The 26,283-nt window shown below is 40.2% G+C and overlaps 1 protein-coding gene across 13 annotated transcripts in view; it reads left to right on the forward strand.

The window, feature by feature from the left end:
• The window catches only part of DNAJB6 (DnaJ heat shock protein family (Hsp40) member B6), a 90,616-nt gene that overhangs the window by 41,391 nt on the left and 22,942 nt on the right, over positions 1-26,283 (forward strand). For all 13 annotated transcript variants that reach the window (XR_006176592.2, XM_065582762.1, XM_065582764.1 and 10 more), the window contains exon 8: positions 398-468. Coding sequence is in view for 12 of the 13 variants with exons in the window: in XM_065582762.1 (XP_065438834.1) it covers positions 398-468 (71 nt within the window). In the remaining variant the exon portion in view is untranslated. The remainder of the gene's footprint in view (positions 1-397; positions 469-26,283) is intronic.

Raw genomic sequence — 26,283 nt, forward strand, 5'->3', positions numbered from 1 at the left:
CTCAAAACTAAATTGCATATGATTTTTGAATGGGAGGGTGGGGAGAAAAGGGGAGAGATGGAAAAAACTTTGACCTAAGAGGAGAACTGTGATTATGGAGAATGTAGTGCCAGCTGCAGTGACAGTTACAATGCTGTCTACAACACTTCAGTGCAATACACTGGAGGACTGGGAGTTAGTCGCTTCCAGAGAGGCTTTTCAGTGGGCTGGGAGAAGATGCTAATTGTTGTGGCTTCCCCACTGTTAAATGTGATCACTTACTTACTGTAGTTGCATCAGCCAAGCTTTGGCTCTAGACTTGGCACTATATTTCATTACCTAAATATCTGCGTGTAGTGTACTTTAATCATATTGAACATGCTTTAAAACTATGATTAAATGGATTTTTGTCCAACAGAATTGTTGAGAATGGACAAGAGAGAGTGGAAGTTGAAGAAGATGGCCAGTTAAAGTCATTAACAGTAAATGGTAAGGAGCAGCTGCTACGCTTGGATAACAAGTAATTCAACGCACTTGTTAACAGAAATTTTAAGCTATAACAAGCACCATTTGAGGAGTAAAAGGAACATTTTTTTTTTTTTTTGAAGATTTCAAACGAACTCTTTCAGTATCTGTACTTAATCTAAAGTATTTATAAACAGCTCATCGGAGCTCATGGTATTTTGTCATAGACTTTTGAGTTAATTGTTGGGACCACATCAGTAGGACCATTTTTTGTCCTTAAATTGTTGTAAATTTCTGTATGCACTTTGCTTTTTATTAAACATGATCCAAGGTGAGCTGTGATCCTTCAGTAGTGCTAGGGCAAAATGTACACTAACCACTAGCATGAATCTTGCTTTTCCCACTTTGTTTGAAATGTGAGCCAACTAGTAGTTTGTCTGCTGTGAAGTTAACATTTCAAGGATGAACTTTTCAATAATTTCAACTTTTTTAATATTTAGTAGTGAAAGATGTTAATACGTTACTGGTAATGCATTTCTGGTTTAAATAAATTAAGGATGTTTTCTAGTTGTGCATGAATGCCGACAACTTAGTTAGTTCTGACAATGTTTAAATATGTAATGTTTAAGCTTAGGAAAACAACAAAAAGTAAAGCTGGTGAGCTGGGTCTTTTGTCAATTGCTAAAAAATTCAAAATGAATAAATGCTGATGTTTGTGGTGCATTCTTTCATGGATGGCATTTGTAGCCTTCTTGTGTCTGTGTGTGATTTGGGCAAGTGGGGAACCATATTTTGCTTTTCAACACCTGCTTCCTTCAAGCTTCAGGCTGAGGGGCTTTTCTTTGCAGATGTTTTCTTCAATGTGACTGAAAACATGGCTTGTAGTTTCCTTTCCAAACCTATATGTGAAGTATCTATTTATAGGGTGTTTCCCCAGGACTGGCTGGATAACTCACTTTTCCCCCACAATGTATACATTTCAGCTTGTAATAGTCTGCATTATTGTCTTGTAACTAAGATGTTTAACATGAGTATACAATATCTCTGAAAACACTGCATTAAAAGTCCTTTCCTTCATATATGGGGCAACATGCCCATCTGTTGATGGACTTCCACAAAATTATCAATGTCTGACAGTAAATGAAAAGCAAACCCAAAATATCTAAACTAGCAGTATTTTCTAATGTTCTGACATAGATGTAAAAGGAAGAGTAATTGTGATTCATAAATGTCAGCATCTTCAAACCTGAGTTAAGAAAGTAACTGTAAAACTCTGCTATTAATGTGGTGTCTTCAGCTGCATAGACTTGAGTACCATTGGTTTACACACTTACTAACCAACATTAAAATGGAGAAAAGTGCCTACTTACATCAATGGAATGGGGAGTGAGGCAAAGTACTAATTTGTAGATAATATAACATGGTCAGATTTTCAAAGCTAGGCAAAAGCAATTGTTTGCAAGACTCCTGTATGCCTGCTTTATACAGTAGATACTTATGCTCATTCATCAGGTATTTTGTGCACTGGGTATTTATGTATAAGTGATGCATGTGCAGTTTTATGCATGCAGCTAGCTCTGAACATCTGGCCTACAGTGAATTATTTAGGCTAGTTTAACATCCACAAACTTTATGTAAGACCTCAAAGTGTATGGTTTGAAGTGATCAGTTAATCTTTTCTAGAGAATACTGTCTGTGGTGTTGCACTAATGAATGTCTATGAATTAAAATTCAGGAGGTGGATGGAAAAAATTGGCAAACTATTCTTCAGGATAACTGATTCAATTTAAACCAAGAACAAATAACCTAACAAATTGTGTTAATTGTTGGTGACTGCAGTGAGGTTAAACACTGTGAGGTTATAAAATTTTAAATTTTTCTCCCACTCAACTTTATAGTCAAACAATTTAAAGATGGTAGGAGAAGGAATAAAATATAAAAGTTATACTTTAAGGTTGGGAGATGAGAAGGTAGGCACATTTTTTAAAGTATGTGCCAAGGTCCTTGTAATAGCTCAAAACTTAATCTAGCAACTCTACATTTTTCCTCATCAGTTTTTCTCTCTCATGCACATCACTTGTTGCCCAGAAGATGACTAAACAGAGAAACAAGAAGTTACTTAAAATGGTTTGAAATGCATTTGTCATTAGGTCTGAAAATGTTAGCCACAATGCACTCCCCCTTCTACTGGCATGTCTTCAGTCTGTTACAACTCCTGCCTATGAAATACATGTGGCTTTTCAACCTCTTCATTTAGCTGTTTGGCATAAGCTGTGTTGTAAATTGCATAATGAGAGCTTAACATGGTGACTTCACTGAAGATCCAGTCTGGATGGTGCTTTCTCTGCCTTCAGATTTGCATGGCTGATATTTTCAGTGGTAGGCCCCATGCGGTTATGAAATTGCACTCTTCAAGTAAAAAGAGAAAACAGGCCAAAAAAGCTGGCCAGTTGGTCCACTCACTCTATTCAACCAGTAAAAGATCTGCACAGTATATATAAAAAAAAATAATAATAAAATCTACACACTGGCATCTGAGGGAGTTGACCCTGGAATCAAATAACTATTTTGATTTGGTCCCAACTCTATTACTTGACTGGCAGTCCCACTTCCACATACAGTGGTGTAAAGACTTTAAGGCTCCAGAGTTTCAACATGCAGAGTGCTGTTATTTCAGAATAAATACATACTTGCTGCTCACTCTCAATTGTCACTTGCTGTTCATACTGGATATAAAAATCAAATCCTGACCTCCACCCCTTCTTCCCCCATATAGATCCATTGTGCACTTGCAACACAAGGGTGTGAGTTAGGCTTCTGTGCCTGAGACCCTATGACTCCATGTCTCTGGTAGCCTTACTGTGTTAGAATTCTCACTATTGTAATACAGAAATGCATGACTATTTTCTGCTCTGTTGTAAACTCACTTTTATTAGGTTGCATTTAAGAACTTTGCATCACTTTTCTTACTAATACATTCTTTGCATGCAAGGCCTGCTCCTTAGGAGTAAAGAGTTACTTTGGGCACCAAATTTAAAGCCTCATTAGCTTTCCCTTCTGCATAGCCACTAGAAAAATATATAGTAACTGGTAAACTTTTTCACTTCCAGAAAATCTGTACAATGCTTTATCAGGTATGTAGAGTAAAATGGGACTAAATGTAAACTTGTCCTCTTAAAGCTATTTGCCTAAAAGTAAGAGAAATTTTGTGCAGATGCCCAATAAAATGCTAAATATTGGGCATTTGAAAAAGCAGGGCGGGACATATGCCAAGATCAGGGCCGGCTCCAGGCACCAGCTTAACAAGCAGATACTTGGGGCACCCAAGGGAGAGGGGCGGCAGGTCCCTCACTCCCTGTAGGAGCGAAGGACCTGCCGCCGCCAATTGCGGCTTTTTTTTTTTGCTTGAGGCAGCAGAAATGCTGGAGCTGGCCCTGGCCAAGATAAAACTTCCTTCTGATTTAGAAAAATTAGAGGTGGTTTCTAAGAACTACTGTCCTTTCTGTGATCTGGACTTAGTTTTCAGTCTATTGGTAGCATGCAGTATTCTACTAATGCTTTTACTTGGTGAATCATCTCAGCCCCTTCTGTGCAAAACCTGGATAATTCTTTACAGAGCAGCAATTTAAGTACTGCATGTTGTACTATATAGTATGTGGGGGTTGGATTATCCAGTTTTCAATCCTTTCAGTAGGACAGTCACAAAATGCTGTATAAAATAATGGTTTTGGTTTTGACTGAATGTATTTAGGTGGCAACATACTATTTGTTAATCTTGTTCATGTTTGAAATGTGTTTACTGCAGCATTCAGTCTTAATTCGTAATCCATAAGAAAGCTAAACCACTCTGAGCTATATGGTATAAATGACAAAGCTCTGCACATATGTTGTATAGCTTGGTGTGTGGGCTACAGTTATAACCATGGGATTGATGTTTCAGAAAAACTTGTCCCTGCTGCAGTTTGTAGTGTCCTGCAGCAACAGTAAATTGTTTGCAAAGCTATTGATATGAAACTTTAACTTCTTAAAATTCCATCAAAAAGGAGGTCAGTATTAGTTATCACCTTCCTGTCTGTGTTCATGCTTGTATTCGACTTTTCTGTTGTCTGAGTCTGCCTGGCTAAGCACAGTGGGTTTTATGTGAAAGTGATGGTGCTTACTGCTGTGTTTGTGTATAGTTGTGCTTCTGTGTGTGGTCTGGTCTGTGGGAAGCAGCTTTGGTCGAGGAGGTTTGGAGACCTGAGTATCTAAATCTGCCTGTGTCCTGTTGTCATAGTGAGTGGACTCGCTTTTCTGCCTCAGTTTCTTCATCATTAACATGGGCATAATGCCAACTTTCAAGACTGTAATCAAAGTAAAATGGTTATACCAGGATTGTATTACGCTTGTTGTTAAGGTTTATTTTAAGAAAATATAGGATGGGATTTTCAAAAGCACTCAGTACTGGCCTAGCTATGCTTCCATTGAAGTTTAGTGGTAAAACTTCCACTTAAATGGAAGAATAATTATCCAAATTGAGTACTTGGGAAGACCCACCACTAGCATCAATGCTTAGCACTGTTTCTTTAATAATAATAATAATAATAATAATAAATAATAAAACTACAAAGGATTTTCCACAATATGGATGCACAATAGGTAGTATCCTGCCAGCAAGCTGCAACCCTGACTTTAAGGTTTATCTTTTTTTTTTTTTTTTTTTTTTTTTTTTTTTTTTTTTTTTTTAAGGGAAAAAACTGTTGAATCTGCCCATTCTGTCCAAGACTTGTTTACTTTGGAACTGAATTGTGACCAAAAACTCACTTCCCATGCTACTAACTAGATACAGATGGCTTCCTTTTTATCCCTGGATTTGAAGTGACTACAAGTAAAAGGTTTTCACCCCTCATTCAGTTTCCTTGAAATAGATATTAAGACTTAAAAAATGGGTTTCTTTTAAAGATTACTTGCAAATAAGGACTTGTATTGCTTTACTGCTAAAACCCAGAAAGATCTTAGGCCTTGGCTACACTTACCCGGTAGTTCGGCGGCGAGCGATCGAACTTCTGGGTTCGACTTATCGCGTCTAGTCTGGACGCGATAAGTCGAACCTGGAAGTGCTCGCCGTCGACTGCGGTACTCCAGCTCGGCGAGAGGAGTACCGCGGAGTCGACGGGGGAGCCTGCCTGCCGAGTGTGGACCAAGGTAAGTTCGAACTAAGGTACTTCGAACTTCAGCTACGTTATTCACGTAGCTGAAGTTCCGTACCTTAGTTCGAATTAGGGGGTTAGTGTAGACCTGGCCTTAGACTTTAGGCTATTAAGGCCTGTACAATGTGCATGTATTACGTGAGGGTGTCCACATAGGGTAAATTTTATATCTTCAGGCTTCTAATTACTGTGGGATTTACTATTTGTTCTGAACTTGGATTTAGTAGAACTCTCCTTTTAATAGTAAAATGGAATGACAGGTCAAATTGCCTCAAGGCACTTCTGTTGAGTTTGGCACCTTTTTACAGTGATGCTTTGCTCAGTTATCTGTCTCCACTATACAAAGGGAATATTCCTGTATTCTCTGCCGTGCTATTTTTATTATATTTAGAGCTTGTCTACACTACCAGCTGGATCGATGGGCAGCAATCGATCCAGCGGGAGTCTATTTATTGTGTATAGTATAGACTCAATAAATCAACCACCGATCGCTTTAGCGTAGACTCCGGTACTCCATCTCAATGAGAAGCGCAGGGGGAATCGACGGGAGAACACCGCTATGAAGACACCACAGAAAGTAGATTTAAGTACGTCGACTTCAGCTTTTGTTGTTCACGTAGCTGAAGTTGCGTAGCTTAGATTGATTTCCCCCTGCCCCCATAGTGTAGACCAGCCCTTAGAGTGCAGTAGTGCTCAAAATGTGCTACTGTTTTCTCACTCGAGAGGAAGAAACTGTTCCTTTCCTGAGGCAGTACCAGTCTAAAAAGGCAAGGGCTGGTGGGTGGCAGTGGGGAGAGACAGCTCATGCAAAGGATGGACAAAATGGATGAAGGTAAATAGAAGATTTAGGCTTGGTCTAAACCAGCAACTTATGTCAGTATAACTGTCACTCAGGGATGTGGAAAATCCACACCCCTGAGAGGTCAGTATAACTGCGTCGAACTTCCAGTGTAGACAGCACTGACGAGGGCTTCTCCCTTTGCCCTAGTTACCACCTCTCAGGGAGGTGGATTACCAACGTCAATGTGAGAAGCCCTCCTGTCAGTATAGCTAGCCTCTTCACTGAGGCAGTGTCTTGACTACAAAGTTATGGCTACCTAAGTTATGTCAGCATACATCCATTGCAGTTAGTACATTGCTTGTGCATGTGCACACTTTGCTCCTTGTTGGTGGTGCATGTCCTCACCAGGAGTGCTGGTATCGATGTGCAGTGCACTGTGGGTAGGTATCAGACTGCAAATCACTACTGATCAATGCAGGGTGTTTTGGGAAGATTTTGCAATGCCTGATGTGGCCAACATGAGTCATGTAGGGGTGACTGGGAGCATGGGGTTGACAGTGTTCTCCATCCTATAATTTTATCTGTATCCCACAGTATATTGCACCTTTTACAAAATCTGTACAAACCTGCGTGTCCCTTCTTGCTGTCTGCTATATCTGACAGAAGCATGGAGCCTACGCAGCTCTACACTATTGTCATGAGCATTGCAAGCACAGGGCACACAATCTTGCAGTATTTGCAGAGCTGCAAGAGGAGCCGTGGGGAACATGATGATTCACTGGAGGTTAGATTGCTATGGTACATAGAAACAATTCAAGGTTGTTGGTGGCATTCATGGAGCAGCTAGAGATGGTAGAGCACTGCTTCTGGGCACAAGAAACAAGCACAGACTGGTGGGATCACATTGTCATGCAGGTTTGGGATGACGAGCAGTGGCTGCAGAACTTTCGGATGCACAAGGCCACATTTCTGGGTCTGTGCTGAACTTGCTCCAGTTCAAGGACCACAAAATGAGTTGCGCTGACAGTTGAAAAGCAAGTGGCAATTTCACTGTGGAAGCTGAATACTGGCAGTTTTCCACAGGCAGTGATGATTTTAGCTGATATCTCACTCCTGAGGGTAACACAGGCTGCTGTTGGCATCCCAATGACACCTGTGCCCGTATGCTGCTAGCCTGTGTACTGCAATAGTGCCTGCTGAAGTAGTTAGAGTGGTGTGGGAAAGTGTCCTGCCGTGGCAGGAGGAGGAAGGCAACTCTCCACAGGAACCTTCAGCAGAGGATTGCAGAGTACCTCCATGAAAGTTTCATTGAGATGTCTATGGAACATCCCGGTGGACGTAAACTGCTCCATGTGACTCCCTCTGCCTAACTCCTAGAGGGGAATGAAATGTAGATAGGAACTCTACCTCTCTTAGTGGTTCCACTACTGCTTCTAGCACAAGTGAAAAAGAATAAATCAACAGATGAGCTGCTACTTTGGGAGTTCCATCCCTATAATTTCAAAGCAAACTACATACTTACCAGAGGCTCCTTCTCCTACGTCGGGCTCAGTCGTGATCTGCTGTTGGGACTGGCAGGACTGCATTGGAGTCAAAAACAAACCTGGCTCACTGCATAGCTGGTTCCCCCTAGCAACTCTCCACCAGATCAATTGTTGGCCTCGCTGGCCTTCTGGTACACCTGCTGTAGTTCCATGGCTTTTACGTGACATTACTGCTGATTCTTCTTGTAGCCCTTCTGCATACACCACGCAATCTGCCATAGATGTCCACTTTTCTATGGCTGGATTGGCACTGTGCCTGTACAGCCTCTTCTCCTCTCAGGCCCAGGAGATCAAATATCTCCTCTGTCCTCCAGGCTGGAGCACATCTGCAGCATGTAGCCAGTCTGGTCAGCTAGGCGGTTACACTCAATAATGGAGAGCTGCTGTGTGTGCTTGCCAACCTGGAAAAGAAATTTCAAAAATTCCTGGTGCTTTAAAGGGGGAAGGGTAGATTCCTGTCTACCTGACCCCTGGACAGCAGAGTGCACAACAGTGACCAGAGCAGTCAATGTGGGGCATTAGGACAGCACATGGAGGCCACTAACAATTGATGTCAGTAATGCAGTTTCTACGCTCTCACTGTGTTGACCTCACTGCATCGGCTTTGACTCCATGCCACTCAGGAAGGTTGTGCTATTAAGTCGATGTAGCGGGGCACTTGTTGGCAGGAGTCAAATTTGAGGGCTTTTCTTCACTACAGACTAAATCAGCACTGCTGGATTGTTAGCAGGTCTGGTGAAGACATAAGTCGATGGACGAGTGTCTCCCGCCAACATAGTGTGGTGTAGACACTGCTGGAAGTCTATCTAAACCTCGACTTAAGTTATGTAACTTCCGTAATTTAACTAGCGTAACTTAGATTGACTTACTTCCTTAGTGTAGACCAGGCCTAAGTCATGACACAGCTGCAGGTAGGTCGTTGACGTAACGATGCAGTGTAGACCAGGCCTGAATTGCAGCAGCTGCATTGCTGCAGCCTTTTAAGTGTGGACATCCCTTTAGTTATGGATGTTGTGAAGGGGAAAGTGGGTTTCATATGGGATTTAAATGAGAATAGTGGCTTTGCAGCAGGGTGGATTGATTTTTAAATGAAAGTAATTTAGATCTTGATTTAAAACTGATTTAAATCAGCTAGCAGGAAACCTGAATTTAAAGAACTGGTTTTAGTCTTGTTTTGCATTAGTACTTTGTTTTCCTAAAGAGGTTAATTCTCACTGGCTGATATAATCCATTAAAACATGGTGTTTTACCACCATTTATTGTCTTTACGCTAAATTTAGCGTAATCCTTCTGGTTCACAGGCAGTACAATCAATATACATTTAATTATATAGCTTACACTTCTTGAGATTCTTAACTTCTTGTTTTTTTATTGTGAAAATAGTGAATACTTGTTTACTAGATTTTATTTTTTTAGATCAGGATGTGTTGAAGTGTATTTGGGTGGAAACTGGGATTAAAATACAAGAACAACATTTTAATATTGTTAAATAAAACTACTTTAAATGTTTGGCAGAAAAGTCTACTCTGCCAGTCATTTTGCCAGAAGCACCTGAAAGCTGGCGATGTTCCTCCTGAGACTATCTCCTCTGGGACACGTTGTTCATTTATGGAATGACTCATGCAGGAGCATGGAAGAATTAAAATCCATCCTGCTGGAAGGGCATCTTATAGCTGGGGATTCCTTGCTGGATGTTTTGGATACATTTGATACAGCCTTATGCACCATGCCTACATCAGTGGAGATGTGAAGATCCTCCTGGCTCCAGTCATGGGGAATATAAGGGAAATACAAACCACGATGAAGGACCTTCCATTTGAGGACTTGTGATCAGTTCAAATACACGTGAGGCCCTCCACTCATGAGAGGTCTTGAGAGCCACTTTTCATTCTCTGGTCTTTATATGCACCAGTCCAAAGGAGAAAGCACATCAGACTACAAACCTCCTTCAGTCAGCATCCCTCTTTTTATACTTTTACAACTCACAGAGGGAATTGGAGCCACTGAGGGAGAAGCAAAGATCCAGTGCAGATAACCCCCCACCTCTTTCTTAGGTATGACTCACTTGTTAGGCTTCTTGCCACAATTCAGAGCCTGGCATAACATTTGGAGTATCTCTACCCTATTTAACATATTTAGCTATTGCCTTTTCAGGGGAGAACCTGGGCTAGAATCGCTGTGGACAAGTGGGGCCAAGAGATTGTCAGCAACAGGTATTGCTTACAGTTCCTGTCTCTCTTCAGGGACCCCGCATGAGATACTGTTGAAGCAAGAAACTAATTGTCTGAATCTTGGAGCATTTGAAGAGGTGCCCTTAGGTCAGGTGCTGACAGGCAACACCGCAGCTATGCATTATGTCTGTAGACCAGGAGGAGCTAGGTCATCTCTACTGTCAGGAGACCATGTGGCTCTGGACTAGCTGTATCTGTCACTGGATCACAGTGCTGGCCCCACCTCTTACAGGTGTTCAGAACTCATTAGCAGATTACTTCACCACACAGTTCTCAGGCAATCCCCCGTTCCTGACTGAGGACCCAGTGTTGTAGAGCGTCTTTTGCAAGTGGAGATTGCCGCAGACCGGAACAAGAAATGTTATGTTCTACTGCAAAGTGGGTTCCAATCCGGGCTGTCCCTCATGCTTTTCTCATCTCTGGACACTGGGACTAATGTATGCCTTCCGTACCCCCAGTCCTCATGGCATTAAGGGTCCTGAGGAAACTGAGGCAAGATGCTGGATCAATGATAATGGTAGCCCTGGCATAGGCCAGGCAGTTTAGATGTTTGGATCTGGTGGCTCAACACAGTCCTGATTACTTTGCCTGACAGTGTCTGAGAATGATAGCCAGATCCTACACCCGGGTGCAGCTTTGTTACATTTGGATGCTGGTTTGCTGATAGCCATAGAGAGAAGCAGTTCAGCTGAAGTTCAGAATATTTTTCTCCAAAGCAAAAAGTCTAGTTGAGGCTGACCTAGAGAAACACTTTTATTTAGCTTTACAGCTTGGCATCTCAGCACCTGCTTTCTCCCTTTACAGCATTCAATTCAGTGATACTGGCTATTTACTAGACTTGAAACAATTTGCACTTTCTATTCAGAAGGGTCCATTTAGCATCAATATCTGCACATCACTTTCCTATCAAGGACCCACTATTTTTTCCCCCCCTAGCTAGATTCTGTGAGTGCCTTATCTGTTTTCCCCTAGCTTGGGACCCCCTCCTTCTTGAGACTTCAATAGATCTTCCCTTTGAGCCCTTAGCAACTTGTTTCTTATACTATCTCTCAGTGAAGGATGCCTTTTTTAGTCATTACATTAGCTTAAAGGGTAAGGAAGAGTGAGAGGCTCAGGGATAGGTCCCCTTTATGCAGTGTTTTATTAGATGATTACACTACAGCCTCATCTAAATTTTCTTCCCAAAGTTGTTTGTGTTCCATAGGAACCAACTTATTTCCCAGTTTTCTTCCCCATGCCTCATTCAACCCCAGGGGAATTTAAACTTCATATACTTAAAATTGTTTGGCAGTTCCCTTACTATCTTTTAACAGGTCCAAATCAGGAACTCCCCTAACCTGTTCATTGCCTTAGCCCTATCAGCAAAGGGTCAAGCAATATTACAAATTATCAGAATGTTTCCAAATGTGTAAGAACATGTTATGAGTTAACCAAGTTAGATCCACCTAGCTAGTCATTCCATTTTCAGATAGGCAGCAGGGGCTAAAGTCCCTAATTCTAAAATTTGTAAGGCAGTTCCATGGAGCCCTGTCCACACACTTGACACTCTTCTTTGGTAGAGGCTTCCAGATCAGATGCCTGTTCTGGCAGGGCCATCCTGAAGTCACTATTCTAAGTATAATTCCTAGAACCCAAGCAAACGTAACTGTTTGTTAGTCACCAAGAGGAATCCATGTGGACAATTTCTCAAAGAACAGAATTGCTACTTACTTTTACAGTAACTGATTTTGTTTCAGCTGTGTTGTCCACATGCATTCCATGGTCTCCCCTGCTTTTTTGCTACTATGCAGTAAGTGTAAGTGAGAAGAAACTGCGGGATGATTAGGACTGCTCCTCCCTCTCCCCCCACGTTTTAGGGCAGAGGGGCGAGGGGACCTCTAGAGTACAAATTCAACCTCAACGGAAAGAGATCTGATCTTGCGTGCATGAGGCACATGTGCACCACAGGTGAAATCTATGTGGACAACACATCTTGAACCACGCTTATTGTAAGGTAAGCAACCATTTCTTGTCAGTGGACAAACAAAATATTGAGGTTATTGGTATTGTTGAAGTGGAAAAAACTCTAAGTGATAAAAAGGGACCAAAGGTATACCTAGGACCTTGAAGGCAGTTGCAAGGAGTTTGCATAGAACCTGGTGCCTGCCATGCCCTTGTATACTTTGTATCTCGGCCTTTCAATGGAGCACCCTGAAGCTACAGAGGGTGAAACGATCACATTACTACTCCTGAGATGAAGAGACCTCTTGCCAAGTGGCGCTTTTGTGGTAGAAAAAGGATCATGATTGGCAAGTTGCACTATATATTTTTTTAAATTTGGATACTGCCTTAGTGTGTGTACATCTTAAAGCTTGCTCTAGTAAAGCTGTGAAAGCTTACCTTAAAATTTGTGCTGTTACAATTAAACAAATAGCCTTTCCCAAATTGTTTTAATTATCTTTGGTAGGATTTTATGTCTAAGATTACAGAAATAGAACTTCATTTTTCTGATGTCTCTCTCTCCCAGGATTTGTCTACATGAGACTCATTTGTATAGACACTTAACTTTGGTTTTTATCTTAAAAATCATAGGACTGGAAGGGACCTCGAGAGGTCATCTTGTCCTGTCCCCTGCACTCATGGCAAGACTAAGTATTACCTAGACCATCCCTGACAGGTTTTTGGCTAACCTGCTTTTAAAAATCTCCAATGATGGAGATTCAACAACCTCCCTAGGCAATTTATTCCAGTGCTTAACCATCCTGACAGGAAGTTTTTCCTGATGTTCAACCTAAACCTCCCTTGCTGCAATTCAAGCCCATTGCTTCTTGTCCTATCCTTAGTGGTTAAGAACAATTTTTCTCCCTCCTGCTTGTAACAACATTTTATGTACTTGAATACTGTTATAATAACCCCTTTTGTTTAGTCTTCTCTTTTCCAGACTAAACAAACCCAATTTTGTCAATCTTCCCTCATAGGTCCTTTTCTAGACCTTTTAATCATTTTTGTTGCTCTTCTCTGGACTTTTTCCAATTTGTCCACATCCTTCCTGAAATGTGGCACCCAGAACTGGACACAATATTCCAGTTGAGGCCTAATCAGCGTGGAGTAGAGTGGAAGAATTACTTCTAGTGTCCTGCTTATAACACTCCTGCTAATACATCCCAGAATGATCACTTTTTTTGCAACAGTTACACATATTTAGCTTGTGGACCACTATGACCCCCAGATCTCTTTCCACAGTACTCCTTCCTAGGCAGTCATTTCCCATTTTGTATGTGAGCAACTAATTGTTCCTTCCTACTCCAAAGTGCAGTACTTTGCGTTTGTCCTTATTGAATTTCATCCTATTTACTTCAGACCATTTCTCCAGTTTGTCCAGATCATTTTGAATTTTAATCCTATCCTCCAAAGCACTTGCAACCCCTCCCAGCTTGGTATTGTCCACAAACTTTATAAGTGTACTCTCTATGCCATTATCTAAATCATTGATGAAGATATTGAACAGAACCAGACCAAGAACTAACCCTGTGGGACCCCACTTATTATGCCCTTCCAGCATGACTCTGAACCACTGATAACTACTCTCAGGGAATGGTTTTCCAACCAGTTATGCACCCACGTTACAGTAGCTCCAGCTAGGTTACATTTCCCTCATTTGTTTATGAGAAGGTCAAGTCAAGATAGACCTATCTACTGCTTCCCCCCCTTATCCGCAAAGCTTGTTACCTTGTCAAAGAAAGCTATCAGGTTGGTTTGATAAGATTTGTTCTTGACAGATCCATGCTGACTGTTACTTATCACCTAGATGTTTGCAAATTGATTGCTTAATTATTTTCTCAATTAACTTTCCGGGTACGGCAGTTAAGCTGACTGGTCTGTAATTCCTTGTCCTGAGTTCCTTTTTTATAGACTGGCACTATATTTGCTCTTTTCCGGTCTTCTGAAATCTCTCCCATCTTCCATGACTTTTCAAAAATGATTGCTAATGGCTCAGTCAGCTCCTTGAGTATTCTAGGATGTATTTCATCAGGCCCTGGTGACTTGAAGACATCGAACTTGTCTAAGTATTTTTTTTACTTGTTCTTTCCCTATTTTAGCCTCTGATCCTATCTATCTTACCACAGGGTTTTGTACCACTTTAAAGGGTTGTTTTTAAAAACAGATTGATTTAGTTAAATCAGTACAAGCTTGTGAGTAGACAAGGCCTAAGAACTATCACTCAACCAGAGTCATGTAAATATTTACTTAATTTTTTCTTCCAGAAAGTGTTTAACCTTAAACCTTTGAAACCACAGGGATTTTGCAATACAATCTGAAGAAATAATTTCTATGCAGGTTCCTCAACTTTTTTGGAACAAATACTACCTTTAAAGCCATGGGAACACTAGACCCCTAATGCAACCTTTCTACATTGGCGTTTACCATAAATTTCCTAAGACGTAGTATATTATCCACACTTCTTTAATCAGATCTTTTAAATTTGTTCATAAGGCCTTGTCTAAACACAAGTTGTACTGCTTAACTATACTGTTATAGTTAAAATAGTGTAACTCCTGTGTATGGAAGCAGTTATGCCAGTATAAAAGTGTGTCTACTTTGCAGGAAAGAGAATACACTCTACAAATTGCATTACTTAACTGTGTTAACAGTTTTTAGAGATTTCAATAATTTTTATCAGTACAAAATGTGCATACACTGCCCAATGATTCAGAACTGCTGATCCAGCTTTTTAAGGACAGTTGGTCAGTACAACTTCAACAGGAAAAAAAAGTCAGAAAATGCCGTTCTGTCCAAATTGAAACACTTCGGGAAATCTTTTTCACAGAAATTTTGTCGTGGGGGAAAAAACAGGGAACAAGTTGTGAACGTTGAAATGTCCCTTTTTTTGCATTTTTGGAATGAAACAATTTGACTTAATTTTGAAACTCTTTTCTTTGATATTTTTAAAAATGTTTTATATAATATGTTGAATATAGACTTTGACCAAAATATTTCATTTCAACAATCTGAAATATTTTTTTATTTTTTTCATGGTGATCTTAGAAATGTTCAGGTTTCATTTCAAATTGGAATGAAAACAAATCTTGAAATCCCCAAATTCTTGGCAAAAATTGTCATCCTCAGCACAGTTGTAGTGGACAGTGACAGATTTATATTCTGGTTTCAGAGTAGCAGCCGTGTTAGTCTGTATCCGCAAAAAGAAAGGAGTACTTGTGCCACAAGTACTCCTGTTCTTTTTGCAGATTTATATTCTGTCAGTCTTGGATTGCATAAGAAGCAACACTTCATCTAGAAAATGATGGGTAGTGGGGCTTGAACTAGATTTAGAACTGGAGAGCTAAAGATAGCTAAGCTTCTAGTAAGGTGTTAAACTCACTCCTAGGTTTTTGAAATGTTACTTAAATGCTGTCTGTGTTCAGTGCTGTACATGACTATTTAAGATCACATTTCCAAAGCACTGCATATTTAGAGTAGCACGTTTTGAGTTTCTTATTGACTTTGAGACATCTTGAAAGTATTAATCAAAAGGATATAATGAAGTACAGACAACCTTTGAATAAGGCTTAAAAGTTCTTAGGTGCTGTTTGTCCCTGAATTCCCTTAACATAATTTGTGGTCTTTACCATCACATTTTCTTGTCTAAATTTCTTTTCTTTTGCAAGTATGGCTCTTTTTACACAGCAGTGAAAGAAAATGAGACTAAGCAAAGTGTTGTGAAGTGCATTAATTAAATTTAATGTTTTCTAGTTTACAGTAATCTTAGATGTTGATTACAATAAATTTAAAAAATCAGATGGAAGTGATTATATTTAAATGTGAGGATGTTTGTTTAAGCCTTCCCATTTAAAAAAAAAAAGTTTGATTGCACTCTGCTTGCTACTTGAAGAGTTACTCTGTCTCCACATATATAAACTTTCCAGGGACAAAGCACATAAGATTACATCTATGGTGGTAATATTTTATTACACTAAATCACTGTGACTGGGTGCTCAAATGTTCAGTGTATTGTGGGTTTTTTTCCCCCTTCTGGACAAAAATTTCCTACTATAAAAGGCCATTTTAGAAGAATTGTTTTGCCTTGCGTCTCCCAGCTATGTAAGTAAATAGCAGACTTTAACTGTTAAGTGATTAGCATCTGACTCCAGATCTAAGTTCATTGCTAGTTTTTCTAGGCGTGGTAAGAAAATTCCCTAAATTGCTACTGTCTTAAGTGTCAAGTAGGGGCCTGTTAATGGCAAACAGTCAATTTTAAGGGATTTGAAATACAATTTATATGTAGGATATATAATACCATGCAATGTGGGGCATAGCCTCTTCAGTTTTACATTAATTATCTTGATGTTTCTGGCTAGTCTCCTAACTTCAAAGGGACTAAAATAAACTTAAATTTTTTAGATTGAGATAGAAGTTTCAGTTATTAACACTACTTTGTTCTAGGGCTGTAGTCTTGAATTTACCCAGTGCATAAGTGTGTATGCATAGAGAATTTCATTCAATGTATTTTTTTGGGTCTGCAATGATTATACAGTATTTAACATTTCTGGATAGAAGATAAGCCCAGGGAGACATTCATTAATGATGACTTTGGTATGGTAGAATTGGGGTAGGTGTATACATAAAATTACAGCTTTATGTGCTGTAAGAATTTGCATCTGCTCTGGTTGTGATATGTTAACACATGATTGTTTTAAACATTTAGATTATGGTTAGCAGCAATTATATAACCCAACATTCTTTACAATGTTTGTTTTGATCAAGGTTTTCTTTTGGGAATGTCACCCGATGTTAGTACCCAGATTCTGACCTAATTCTCTGTAAACTTAAATAGGGGAAAAACTACTAAATGTTCTCAGTTTAGTTTTCTTCTTTTGGAGTACAGAATCTAGGCTGTGGCAAAGAATAACAGGCATATACAAGACACCAGTATTGTCAGTTTTCTCTATTCTTATTGTTTTGAATCTGCTTTAAGGTCAGAACATTGACTACATGAATCTAGTACACGGTTTTCTGTAACTTGTGCTAAAATGCGCTAGAGGACAACTTTTAGTTATGGATCATGTAAATTAGATGCGTTTTGCATTTATAAGTATATTTAAACCCTTGGCATGTGCTTCTGCAATTAAAAGGGATTCTAAAGTAGCATTTTTAGATCTTTATTATATAATATGGAGAGATACCTATCTCATAGAACTGGAAGGGACCCTGAAAGTTCGAGTCCAGCCCCCTGCCTTCGCTAGCAGGACTACCTGGGGGGGGGAGGGATAGCTCAGTGGTTTGAGCACTGGCCTGCTAAACCTAGCATTGTGAGTTCAGTCCTTGAGGGGGCCACTTAAGGATCAGGGCAGAATCAGTACTTGGTCCTGCTAGTGAAGGCAGGGGGGGCTGGACTAGATCTTTCGGGGTCCCTTCCAGTTCTGAGATGGGTATATCTTCATATATTATCTTTCTAGAGGTCTATCAATACTAAATCAGTTTTCTTACTCCTCAGAGCCCAGTTTCCAGACAATGACAATAAGTGACCTTTTTCGTATGTGAATGAAGTTGCATCCAGAAATAGGACCTATCAAGAGAAATTGTGCAAAACTTATTTCAAGCATAGATTCCAATTGCATATTAATTCTGACTGATATTTGTTTGAATAAGAGGGTTTAGGAAGTCCACTATAATTTATTGGTGCACAACCTGTTGTATGATGTGTCCTAAACAAAATTGGTCAGTTGTGGTTCTCTCTGTGTGTGTGTTAAGTAACACTTGTACATTTCAATGCTTAGATTGACACAGGAATTCAATAGGAGCTGCGGGTGCTCGGCACCTTTAAAAATCAGGCCACTTCTTCAGATGCCTAAAAATAGAAATCCATTCTTGAAAATCCTGTCTGCATAATTTATACTCTTCTGGCTCCATGTTTATTTTAATATAATTTCATCACGTGGATGCCACTGTCACTTTCACCTGTCATTCAGGCATATGGTGACCAATTCAAATGAAGAAATTGTTCCCAGTTTCTTACTGCTTCTCCAACCTGCCAGCTCTCCAGTTTGTTGTTTTCTCTTGACAAAGCAGCCACATCTCTTAGGTTTAATCACCTTTTTTTTGTTTGGTGTCTGGCCTAGACCAAATAAATGGTATGGCACGAAAGAGGGGAAACCTCAGGAAAGTGTAGGGCAGGAGTGCCAACCTCTTGCCATCCTTTTATAGCAGGCCCAAACTACTTCCACATAAGGCTGCTGCAGCCAGTTGACTGCAGAAGCAGGATCAAAGTAGGCATGTGCTTCATGCTTCAGGACTCCCAGTGGAGGACTGGGCTCCCACAAACCTGCAGAGAGAGAACCCTGAAGGGGGAGGATGTTACCCCACGTTCGCTTTCTTCTCTCTGCATGAGAACCTTATTCCAGGAGCCATCCATGGAATTAATAAACTAAATAACCTATTTCTCCTCCCCCACCCCCTCCGTTGAGAGATCCTCTTTCCCACCAAAGAAGTTTGAGTATGTGCACAATCCTCTTGCTCCTTCTTTAGTCCTGTCTAGGGACTTTTCTTCTCCCTCCATTCCCCCAGTTTCTCTGTCACTCTGTTCATAGTTTTTAAAGCTAGAAGGACCACTGTGGTGATCTAGTCTGACCTGCATAACAAAGGCCATAAAACTTCCTGGATTCCTGTTTGAACTAGAGTATCTTTGGGGGGGGGGAAAATCTCAACTTGATTTAAAAAATTGCCAGTGATGGCGAATCTACAGTCCTTGGTAAAATGTTCACTCTTTCCTTCTCAATCCCTTCTTCTTCACTTCAGCCTAGACACTAGCAATATTTATATTTTAGTAGTCCCCAGCCTCTGATCATGGTCAGGTATCCCCACCCTTTCCCTACCAAGGGCTTGGGTTGTAAAGCACCTTTATCCACAGGGCTCAGGGAAAAACCTGGTCAGTTCAAGTACCTGCCCTTTCCCACGGGGCTCAACACTCTACAGGTCTGTGGGATCTTTTCCCAGTGAAAGGGCCTTACACAGCTGTGCTCTAAACATCTGTTTATTAGCAGCATGCACAGAATACATATGCCAAGCAAATCTGTTATGCTCACTACTCCCAATATACAAACTTCACCTGATGGCCAGTAAGGATCCACTCGTCTGGGCTGTAGTGTCTCTGCGTGACCGTGACATGCAGAGGGGACAGAATTCCAGCAGCTTGATGTTGAACTGCAGTCTGGAGATGGTTCCCAAAGAACTTTGTTTTTCATTTACATTATATAGATAAAACTAACTACCTCCTTCAAATTTACTAAACCGGTCACATTATTCAATACCCCTAGGTAACAAAATTTAACCAATCACGTACTGGCATCTGTTTCCTCCTCCCTGCTCAAATCTTTTTTACGTTTTATCTCTCGTGCCCAAATTGTTACTTATTTATGACTTTCTTTGTTTGTGCAGATGGTCAGCATAAATTCACAAGTCAGAGCTTATTTTATCTATTTTATTGTTTGTTGGGTCTTTTTGTATCCTCCTTAAACTTCCCAGCACATAGGTGTCTACTTTACAGCCCTTGGTGTTATAACTCCAGTTAGGGGCATTCCTGAGGTGGGGGTGCCTTAAGAGCAGCAGAGCATTTTTCTTAATTTTAGTGGTGAGATCCCTGAGTTTCAACACAAGGCTAGTTTAGTGTGGGGGTGAGTTAAGTCCCAGGCTTACAGCAGTCCTTACCCCGCAGTTTACGATCTGATAAGACATGATGCAAATGTGGATGGTGGAGTAAGGGTGGGTGGAAAGGAATTGTGCAGTCCCTTGAATGCTAATCAAACACAGAATCTGTACTAGTGCAGCCATTCCATAGAAAAATACATTCGTTCTTACCTGCTTTTCTGTGGCCTGGCAACACATTCTCCACCAGGTGTGCATATCCTGGATAGGTGTGTAGTCTAGGATATAGACAGTATAACCTAACACATTGCAGCATTATCAGTTATCACCCTGGGAGGAGTCTGGGTAATATATGCCTCATCCTGACCGGGCATTTGCTGCCAGAGTGCAAGTATCAGTTCTGCTGTAGTCAAGCCAGAGAAAATGATGAGTAAAAATTGTTTTGCATTTATCATAATAGTTGAAAGAATTAAATATCTTTTCACAAAAGAAGGAAACTGAGGGAATTAACAATGCTCTGGTTCCTAAACCCCAGTTGTTCCTGTTATGACTCATGCTCAAGGAATACACACAAAGAAAACTGCCTTCCTGGTATGTATATTCTGATAATTTATCTGTTTACAGCACTCAAATGTGAAAAATCATAGCCCTTCTTTGTATCTCCAGATTGAGCTTTTGACTAGCGTATTGGCACACGCAGAACAGTTCAGTGGTGCAAAAATAGTGATAAATGCCCTGGGCAACCAAAATGGATGAGAATCTTTTTTTCGGCTTAAGTTGGAGATGGCTGAGAAATGAAAGAAGCAGAAAGGATTTGCAATGCTCAGTTGCAAAGCTTTCTTTGAGGAGTTTCTGTACATTATGACTGACTAAAGCCCATTCAATCTGAGCTAAAATATCGTCAAGTCATCTTAGGCCTATGGAATGGCACTGTGGCAACCTGAAAGAGTTCATCTGCAAGTTCACTAGCAGCTCTTTCCTTGGTGTCAGTATTCTCAAACAAAATGCTCAAGAATTGCTTAGCTTTATTGCAGGTGCCCTTTTTGACACTTTAGCTGAGATGCTGGACAGTCAGACTGGTTCTCATGCCAAAGTTTTTTGTATCAATTTTTAACTGTAAGCCACAATAAACATATAAAAACTATGACCACAGGATTGTAGAGTTGAAAGATTTCCCACAAATGAAACACTTGCTGTTTCCAAGATATTTCCAAATTCCCTTTTTAGGAGATGTATTCTCTACTTTCCATTTTGCTCTGTCTTAACCAAAAACTGCCAAAGATTCTCTAAAGTATTTGGTTAGAACTTAGTTGGTGCATTTCAAGTGTCTTTGACTATCAAGTGTCACCATGAATGCTGGACAAATCTAGTGACAGCTATCTGTTTGTTCCTTTCCACCCAATGATCAGATCAAGCTTTTGAGGCTATCCTCATGAAAGAAACTTGGATGGAGTTAATGGAGAATCTTGGCATTCTTTAATTTGCAGTTCCATAAATCAGGGGGGATACATAGGCATTGCTTGGCTCTGCCTGTTAGGCCTGAATATCTGTCTAGCTTCATCCAATTCAGTTCACGTGCATCAAATTTGGATCATATCTTTCAAAAAACAATCTTATTAAAAAACAAATAAACCTTGCTTGGAACTGGTTCTGAGTTAATTGCCTGCATAGGTTTTTGCCATTAGAGAGATGCCCAGGTGTGAATCTCTATAGGCGATACTCCAGAATCTTGTTAAAATTAGTGTTTCCATAAGTAATTAATCCTGAGGGGCAACTGCTTGCTTTTTTTAGCGCTTTGCAAATATACAAATGACCATCTTAATGGAGTATAACATTATGGACACAATTATGCATAAAAACAATCTGTACACTAAACACACCTGCTTAAAGAAAATCACTAATCTTTGATGTGCTTCACTAACATTAGTGTTAGACTTAAGAATTCAACTAAAATGCTGCTACAGAAGTGGAAGTATAAGAAAAATGTTCTGAAAAGATCTTAGGACAAATATTTTCACGGATTGCTGGCTTTGCGGTAAACCACTTTTGCTAGTCACCCTTTTCTGTGGCAAATAACAAATGGATACATTAAAGAAATTTCAGTTTTTCTGTGTTAGACAACATTTCTAGACCATTTCTTTGTTTAGTCAGTTTCTCCTTGTGTGTGAGGGTGAGGGAGGAGTCTTGCAGAGCAACAGGGAAGAGACACATTCATAATTAAAGAAAATATAATCAGAAAACCTCCAAAATTGAAAGAGGATCCTGAGGCACTTTTATCTAAAATATTTTACCTATGGGCTTGTCTGCACTTAGAATTTTTATACCAATATACCTACTCTGGCAAAAACACCCAGTGTATGTGCAGTACCAGTCTGACTTTACAGTGGTTTGAAATGAGTGACACATGCAAACATTGAGATGTCAGATCAATGTCCTCTTGGTTTTCTGATCCTTTACCTCTCCATCACTGAAGACAGAGGACAAGCAGAATCAATGGAGACATGGTTATGACACGTGGCTTCTAAAGTTAATCTTGCTTTAACTGCCGCAGAGCATTTTATTTCTATTCACCTTTATTTTTATATTGACTTCAGAATGAATTCCTGCTACATGCTTCTCTTCCTGGCTACTAGGTGCACTTTTTTGTTTTGTGTGATGATTCAAGTTTTGCTACACAGGTTATTCCCATCTAGCAACAAGTCTGTCAAGTTTAGATTTTTAAATCTAGCTTTGACCTTATAGCACCCTTCACTCTGCAGATCTTAGCAGCTTTGATCTGCAATGGCCCCTGAAGACTTCAAAGTATTTTTCTCTTAAGTGAGATGAAAATGTTTCTTCCTAGTAGTTGCCTATGACAAGCTGTGGAATCAGTTTTCTTTAAGAAAGGAAATAATGTGTTCTACCCTACAAGATGTTTGAGTTACAGGATTGGATTAGAGGAAGAGTCCTAGCAAGGAAACTATCCACCAGAATTTGAATACTGTACTTACGGGTCAGAAGTTCTTTACAGTTGGCTGGTGGAAGACTTTTTGTATATAAAAGTTGTACATCATACAGGTATAATCTTGCTCATGTGCCTTGTTGGTGGCAGTAGTCTTGCCTAAATATAAAATCACTTGCCTGAAAGGATGGTCGTATATGGTATTTTTTTGTGGGTTTGGTGACTCTTTCAGGAGCACATCTTCTGGGTTAGAAGGGAAATAACATCAGATCTGATCAATCATGGGTGAAAATTGGGCTTTATTTTGTTTTAAATGTGTAAAATTGTTAGTGCAGCATCACGATTAAAATTCAACATACAGATGAGGAAAGCTGAAATGACAATAGTTATTGGACTTGGAAGACTGTTATTGTAAACTAAGCAGGGTCAATACAATACAGAATTTGAAAACATGCAACTATAATTCTTTGCTTCTCCAAGCTTTCCATATGGTGTCAGCTGATCTAAGCCAATTTACTGAAATAAAAAATTAAGGCATTTGCCAACTTATTGTGCTAGAGTTGACAAAAGAGATGACTCTAAAACCTGTATTCATCACACTTTTGTGAAGCTAATCATAAAGCCCTTATATAAGTTAAAGCTATCATTGAATGCTTTTTGTTTTTAATCAAAGTTTTTCACTACCTCTTAAGAATCTGAAAATAATTCTGCTCTAAAATCATCTCTTGTAAGACTGAAATTTCCTTTGTTGCTATCAGTTCAAAAGTAAATCTGTAGATCACAGGCTGTCACTTGATTTATGTTGATGGCTTTACCTAGTGCAATTGTCATTTTCCTGTCTCCAAGACAGTTTTAAGTAAGACACTTTCTCTACATTTTAACTTTAAAAACGGTCAGGTTGGTATAAATATATGCATTGATAGAAGTAGAACACCAGTTTTATCTCCTGAGTGAAAGGGATTTTATAACTAATTTGAAGTCTTTAATCTAGATCTGAAAAGTGCTTGATCTAGCCCTCTCTTGGGGGGGGTGGTGCGGGGAGGGGTGAAGCAAGGAGCTCTCCTCTAGGACAGCTAAGGAATATTTTGTGTTTATGTATAGCCTCTTTATCTGCCTCTCCTGAAATTCTTTATTCCAATCTTGCAATGTATCTGTGCAAGCACTCTTTTGAATGTTCAAATAAACGAAAGGAACATGACCAAGAGTGAATCTCTATGAGAATGAAATGTACAGTAGTTGGCTCATGAAATTAGGAGACTATCATTTGTCTTGGAGCTATTGAGTCAGTAACAGGATGTTGGTTGACCCTTACAATGCAAAGTATGATGTAACTAGCAACGTATGAGTAGTGTGGATTATGGAGAATTGGGTGAGAAGGTATCGTTTTGAAAAGTTTGTGGAGGATTTGTAGAGATGATAGTATCTAGCAAGATTTAATGGTTTTGAATTCTTATAGATCCATTAGTTCCTCTCCACTGATAGCAGGGGTGGAGTTGGTGAGACGGTACTTTTCCGCAGGGGGCCCTTGTGCTCCCAAACCCAAGATTTCACTTTTAGAAAATGCTTCAGCCTTCATGATTGTAGAGGTGTATGCCTGAGTCTGCAGGCCAGCAGGCTGCCTGAAATAGCTGAGAGGTGTGAGCTGCCTCTGTGGGTATCAACAGGGTGTTGATTCTGAAGCCTAATAACTATTTAAATGTTAGTGTCAGCTATTTCACTGCTGGGGGAGAAAACATGCAAGAACAGTTCGTTAATATATAAATCTGCACCTCTCCTGAGTGGCATGGCATTTTAGTGTCACGTGGATGGAGCATGATTTGTAGACAGAGCCTGGGAAAGTACCACCATTTCCAGTCTGACCCCTAACTAGCCTAGGAGTGGTGAATCAAAGCCTGCTATGAAGAAAGTGGGAACAAAGATGAGGCACTGTACTGAGTTAGAGGACCTCGGTCTCTAAGGTGCCACGAGTACTCCTGTTCTTTTTGCGAATATCGACTAACACAGCTGCTACCCTGAAACCTGTCAAAGTTTCTGTTCAACACATCAGTGAAATGCTGAGTGATCTAGAAACCAGTATTAGCTGCAAATTGGACACAAGGGAGCTGATCAACAGCCACATGAATTACTCGAACAGTAGATCTTATCCACTGAGTTGTAAGAGACAGAAAATAGAGACTCAGAACTGTGACCTGAAATACACTTGCCATTAAATCATAAAGCAAAATGGAGGGAGGGCCTCCCGTGTTCGGTGTTTGCTGTTAGGCTGGTTCACTCTCTGTTAGACAGTCATAGAGGAGCAGAAAAACTCTCTACTAAAAATGTCCTAAAGGATTTTTTTAAACCATTCTAAATGCTTTTTTGTAGAGCTTGCAGTGTTGTAGCTGCATTGGTCCCAGGATACGAGACGCAAGGTAGATGAGATCTTTGATTGAACTAACTTCTGCTGGTGGAAGGGTTTCAGGCTTCTGAGTTGTTTTTCAGGTCTGGAGTAGGTAACTAGGGTGTCCAAGCTAAATAAAAGGTGGGACAGGTTAAGAATGACAATTACGGGTGTGTGGTCCATGGTATATTTTTTCTGTATTGAAGCAGGGGCTCTCAAGATATTTGGGTGGCCCGTTCCATGATGCAATTGCTTCTCCAGTAGAGTGGCCTTGTTTAGTAAAGGCAGTTTTAAGTGTGTATAGGCATGTATTCCACACTTTCTCTGAGATACATTGATAATATTTTCATCCTCTGCACTGTCAACCTAAGCTCCATCAAATTCCTGCTTGATCGCTCCCACACCAGCATCAACTTCCTGGGCACCACAATCATCCTCAGCAGTGGAACCTTGCAAACAACTATATCCAAGGTTTCAGAGTAGCAGCCGTGTTAGTCTATATCCAGAAAAAGAGCAGGAGTACTTGTGGCACCTTAGAAACCCATGGATCACTACAATTGCCTCCACAGAAATCACCCCAGACACACCAAGAAATGGTATCTGCAGCCAGGCACTCGGATACCACCAAATTTGCTGCAAAGAGAAAGTCCAGGATATGCATCTAAACACACTTTTTTTTTAAACCGTGTGTGTGTGGGGGGAGGGAGGGGGAAATCAGTCAGCTTCTTTCCAAAAGGAACAGTGTCTAATGAAAAATTTTGCTTCCGTTTCATATACTTAAACTCAAGCAGTGGCCTGTCAATAGAATGGTCTCTGTTCTCGCTTACTGGAGACATGAGGATTGATATTCTGTCTCTCTCTCAATGCTCCATCTCAGATCTCCATGCTTCCTTCTGTACAAGGACAGCGGAAATCGCCTCTTTGGGGCCTATTATGTCTGCTTCTACAGGAGTGACAATTGCATGTGGTTCTCCAAGGCCTAGCAAAATCATGTCACTACATTTCATAATGGAAGTTTTAGTTCCTTTTGTGTTCACAGTAAACTTAAGAGCCGCTTGAGGGCGTCAGACCCAAATACTCTTCCTGTGTGAAAGCTTCAGCATAAATGTTGCCTCTGATAGTAAACTTTGGCAATGGAAGGGTAAATTCAGAATT

This window comes from Chrysemys picta, chromosome 2, assembly GCF_011386835.1.
Source record: "Chrysemys picta bellii isolate R12L10 chromosome 2, ASM1138683v2, whole genome shotgun sequence".
Classification (NCBI taxonomy): domain Eukaryota; kingdom Metazoa; phylum Chordata; order Testudines; family Emydidae; genus Chrysemys; species Chrysemys picta.